Source organism: Juglans microcarpa x Juglans regia, chromosome 7D (assembly GCF_004785595.1).
Source record: "Juglans microcarpa x Juglans regia isolate MS1-56 chromosome 7D, Jm3101_v1.0, whole genome shotgun sequence".
NCBI classification, from domain to species: Eukaryota; Viridiplantae; Streptophyta; class Magnoliopsida; order Fagales; family Juglandaceae; genus Juglans; species Juglans microcarpa x Juglans regia.
In genome coordinates, this window is record NC_054606.1 from 18,798,454 (window position 1) to 18,803,915 (window position 5,462).

At 32.0% G+C, this 5,462-nt stretch overlaps 1 protein-coding gene across 1 annotated transcript; it reads left to right on the forward strand.

The window, feature by feature from the left end:
• Window positions 1–205: 205 nt before the first annotated feature.
• Window positions 206–1,199, forward strand: LOC121240005 (NDR1/HIN1-like protein 1). Its single transcript, XM_041137434.1, has one exon. It carries the CDS (start codon window positions 354–356, stop codon window positions 996–998), a length of 645 nt encoding a protein of 214 aa, XP_040993368.1. The 5' UTR covers window positions 206–353; the 3' UTR covers window positions 999–1,199.
• Window positions 1,200–5,462: the final 4,263 nt, after the last annotated feature.

Below are 5,462 nucleotides of genomic sequence, written 5' to 3' on the forward strand. Positions count from 1 at the left end.
TCCGCTACATGTAGCGGGTTACTGTAGCTAATTGTATTTTACAATTCTTTTTACATAATCAGATAGAGCTATTTTTTAGAGCAATTCTTCAAATAATTTACATACTTTAATAATACAAAAGTCATTGATAGTGTTTTTATATAAATTATATGCATCTAAATTCATGTACAGAGCATGGTCTGCAAAAAACTCAGTTTTCTTCTTCTATATATAATGCCCATTTCTCCTGTGAAATCTCTTGCTAAAATTCCCTCAAAAGGTTGGATCATCTTCTTGCTTTCTTATCAGCTAGAGTAGTTTACCGTGCCCCCCCTTCCTTATCCTCCTCCGGAAGCCTCTCGTCATTCGAGGACATGAGTGCCAAGCACTGCGGCCACCACCGCGGCCACCACCACGATGAGCGTTACAAGCTCAACCGCCGTATACTCTGCGGCATTATCGTCTTCATTGTCCTCGTCCTCTTCGTCATCTTCCTCGTCTGGGCCATCCTCCACCCCACCAAGCCTCGCTTCATCCTCCAGGACGCCACCGTCTACGCCTTCAATGTCTCCACCTCCCCTCCCTTCACCATCTCCACCAGCATGCAGGTAACCGTATCCTCCAGAAACCGCATGGATCGGGTCGGAATCTACTACCAGAAGCTCGACATATACGCCACCTACCGGAGCCAGCAGGTCACTCTCCAGACGCTTCTTCCTCCGACGTACCAGGGTCACAAGGAGGTTTCGGTGTGGTCGCCTTTCTTGTACGGGAACTCGGTGCCGATGTGGCCGAGATTAATGGGGGCTCTGCAGCAGGACCAGAACATTGGCTCGGTGCTTTTCAAGATCAAGATTGATGGGACTATCAAGTGGAAGGTGGGCACGTGGTTCTCCGGCAGGTATCACTTGCACGTCAACTGTCCGGCGTATATTAAATTCGGTGACCGGAATAATGGGTTTCCCGTTGGCCCGGTGATGAAGTTTCAGCTGGTGCAAGGTTGCAATGTTGACGTTTAAGCCAGTAATCTGCTGTTAGTTCTTGCCTCTCTAAAGAGTCTAATCCTCTATAGTTTTTTTGTTTTCTTCTTCTTCTTATCTTCGTCCTTGGTTTGCAATTTATCATGACTTCTTTGTGATCATTAAGAGAAATAATTTCTTTTTTAAGAAAAAAGAGGGAAAAAAAGGTACTAATTTTACATGAATACTAGTTTTGGGTTATCGCCAAGGTGCCTTCTTTGTCAGTTTTCTGTCGGAAAATACAAGAGGAATTTTGATATCCGGTTGCAATACGTACGTCTTGAATTAAAGAGAGTCGAGAAGTGATATAAGAGTCATGTGTTATGTTAATGGATGTAATTAAAGATGATAAAAGATATGTGATCGAAGATGACGCAAGAAGTCTAAATTTTATGTTGTCCAATCAATACGTACAATTGATATGTTAATGCCACTATTTTATAAACATGAAACATGTGAAACGTTTAACATTTTATTTTGTAGTAATGTTAGATTCAGTCATATATTGTATAAATATTACGCATTTTTTTTAAAAAAGAGTATGATTTATTATTAAAAAAATTAATATTTTCATATTAATTCAATATAATTTACTAATTTTTTGTAAAAATGAATATGCGGCACTTACACACTTTATAATTACAAATATCATTTCTCTTTATTTTGATGGGGTGTAATATTGGTGCATGTCATTTAGAGAGCAAAATTTTTTTCCTCCAAATTAAGTTAGTAATTGGGTAAGTACGCATGAATTTCTTTGTGAACCTTTCGATTAAACCTTTTTTAATTAATTAATTAATTAATTATAAAAATGACATGAATCCCTAGATAGATTTGTAAGCAATTATTAATTAAGCATATCATGCATTGTGCAGCTGATCATGACAAAGTAGTCCCTTACCGTTGGGGGAGGGTGGACAGCTTGTTGAAATTCCCTTGGTAGTTTGATGTGCTGAAGCAATGTTCATTTAAACCAATGTTTTTCAACCTCCAATACAAACAATAAACTTTAACTTTGTAGCATATATTTTGGGTCGTGTCCGTAGAAATACAACACCAAACTACATAATCACGTTGTCTCGTGTGAGATTCAGCACTACTTTCGAGCTTAAGTTAATATTAATTCATGATTGTCAACCACAGTCTGGCGTACTTTGTATATCCTTTCCTTACATGTCGGGCCATTGTGCCAGATAATGTACTCTTCGTATGATTTTATATAATACGTTCATTATATTTTATAGTAAAAAAAAATTACTATCTAATATGCCATATAAAATAACGTGGGTATGTAAATTTATTTTTATATAATTTTTCTATAAACCAAGTATTTTTCTATTAAAAAAAAATCATTTACCAGCATCAACTAGCAATAAAAAGTATTGGTACAGCTTCCACTTTTTTTTTTTTTTTTTTTTTTTTTAAATATAATTGTATTGGGTTCGCAACAAGTTGTATATATATATAAATAAATATATATATATTTATATATATATATATATATATGCATGGACACTCATACATGCACCACTTGTAAGTAGCATTCTTTAGAATTTATTGAAGGAGCCAAATCCCCGTAGAGAGGTTACATTTAGTTACAAGATTCAGTTCAGTTCAATCTAATTTTAAGTTGAGTTTAACATCTAAATACTCAACTCTTAAATTACTAAATTTATCTCAACTCAAAATTTTCTTATACGTATGACTCATAATTTTTTTCAACTTAACACATCTTTTTATATAGAATCTATAACTTTTTTCAACTTCCCATAAAAAGTATATTTTATCATCCAAACACACTTTAAATTCAGTTTAGATAGGTTTCACATAACTCCCTCAACTACTCAACTTATTACTATTCATAAAAAATTGAGATCAATTCAACTCAACTCAACATCTAAATACAACCTAAATATAAGTGATGTTAGGTGGAATGTACATGCACAATGTGCATCACATGAGTCATGAAATGGTTGAAAAAGGCATTAATGTTAAGCAGTACTTTAAAGCTAGCTCATTGTTCAGATACAGTGTAGGAGTTGGAGTAAGGTGAAATCATAGTGATGATGATCTATAAATGTTGGCCGGGGTTATACATGATACGCAGACATGATTCTAAAAGTAAGATCGATGTTGGGTGGAGGGATTAACTCCTCCTACCTACTTCTACTTTTACCATTAATTCCTCATTCATATTATTAGTAATTGCAGTTGGAACGAGCCTTTCACCTTCTCATCTGAATCTCTGATTGTGCCTTTCACCTCACCTGCCCTGACCTCCCCACTTCTTATTATTATATATGTCATGAACTGGACAGTACCCAATTAGATTAATTATGTCATTCAATATCTACACATTCCAAATGGAAGAGTCATAAGTCTATTGCCCCATACAAATACTTATTATTTGCTAGATACAATCTCCAGATAGATAAATCTCGTACAGGCTTTTTGTAAACCGCTAAAAAAGAATAGATTTTTTTTTATATTTTTTTATAGTATAGTCCACTTTTTTATAAAAGAACTCTACTAAACTTGTCTATTTAGAACTTTTACAAACTTTTACTTTATTTATAGAAAAATGTTTTAGCCGCAACAAATTTTCATACTAAGAGCACTCTCATTAGATTGTGCAAATGCAAATAAAGTGATAAGTTTGACTAATAGAGCATAAAAATGTGCTGAGTTGGATTATACAAATGTAAATAAAAATGACTTTTAGCTACAGTAAAATAAGTCCTTAGGTCATATTTAGTGTTTACTATAGCTAGAGCAATAGCATTAAAAAATTATTTCTTCCCTCGTAAACACTCTCTCTCTTTACACTTTGATTGCGAAATAAAGTAATTAGTGTAAAAATTATTTTTGAGTTTTCAGAAATTACATTGATTTAGAGAATAATTTTCTAAAACCAATTTTTTAAAACCACTACAATGTTCATTTCTATCTTTTTTTTTTTTCTCCAATTTCCTCTCAAAAGGCTACCTCCCTCGTGCTTTTTTTACTTATTAATTAGGATTTTTACTGTTTGTATCTACCAATTATATGGTAATTATAATTAATATTTTTATAATTTTTCTCTATCTTCTTTTGTTAGGATTTTTACCGTTTGTCTCTACCAATCATATGTTAATTATAATTTGATTATTAATTAACATATCATTGTTAGAATTGTAAAATATTAAAAAAAATTAGGAAAACATATTATTAAATTATTATTATTTTATTATTATTTAGCTAATAGATAGATAATCCGGAAACAGGTTTTGAATGGAATAGTCAAATGTAAAATCATGAGCTATTATTCAAATTATGATTTTACATTTGTATAAACCAACGATGATGCATTTGCAATATTCACATCTTTTGGGTTAGAGCTTTTGATGTAGTTTTGATGGGCTCAGTTTGGGCCACAGAAATTCCTGCAAACCAAAGCCCATGGACTGAATGGCCACAGATATTCAGTTCGGTTTTCACATGAACTGGTTTGCACCGATATTTAAATGGGCAAAAGACACGTCTAAAGCATTTTTCAATTAGTTATATATTTATTTTTTAGTTTTGTATTATTAATTTATATTAATTTCAACTTATATGTAATGTGATGTATCAAGTTATTTTATTCTTGTAATGCATATTATTTTATAAATCGGTGCATCTCTGGCCACGATGCAGTGTAATATGATTTTACCAATTCTATGATGAACTACATCGCATTGAATTAAATTTTCAAAATTCTAAAACCCTAAAACATGAATCATAATCTCTTAACAATTCTAATGCTAATTATTTTTAAGACAACTTTTAATACTATTCTAGCCGCCATGCCCAATGGTCGCTAGAATATGCCAACCAGTTGTAGAAATTGACCGAAATTCAGTATCGACCGTCGAGACTTATACATTTGTGATTTGTATATATTATTATTCTTATTTTAATTACGATAAAAATATTGACGTGACAACTTTTAGTTGGATGGTATAAAGGCCCTTTTATACACATTTTTATTTAAAAAATTTATTTTATGAATTTAATTAATTATATACTATAAAACCCGCACCAATGTGCAGACATACATTTTCTCAATTTTAAATTATTAAATCTGGTCAAATGAAAGAGAATGGTCTAAGTTCTGTGAATATCTATGCCTTTAAGATCAAATGCAATTTTATTTTTCGAATGCAAAGTTTGAGGAGCATACATAAAACCACTCAAGGGCTTTAATCTTGGGTGTTTTAAGACAGTAAAGTCATTGTGCACTGATTAGGCCTGGTTTGATTACGCAGTTTGGATGAGATGAGATGTTTTGTTGAAAGTTAAATAAAAATTGTTATAATATTATTTTTTTAAAATTATTTTTGTTTTGAGATTTGAAAAAATTGAATTGTTTATTATATTTTGTGTGGAAGTTTGAGAAAATTGTAATGATTATACAAGATGAAATGAGATGAAATAGTTTGATTT

Coding starts and splice junctions, on each gene's coding strand:
- LOC121240005 (XM_041137434.1), top strand. CDS start 354: ATGAGTGCCAAGCACTGCGGCCACCACCGCGGCCACCACCACGATGAG.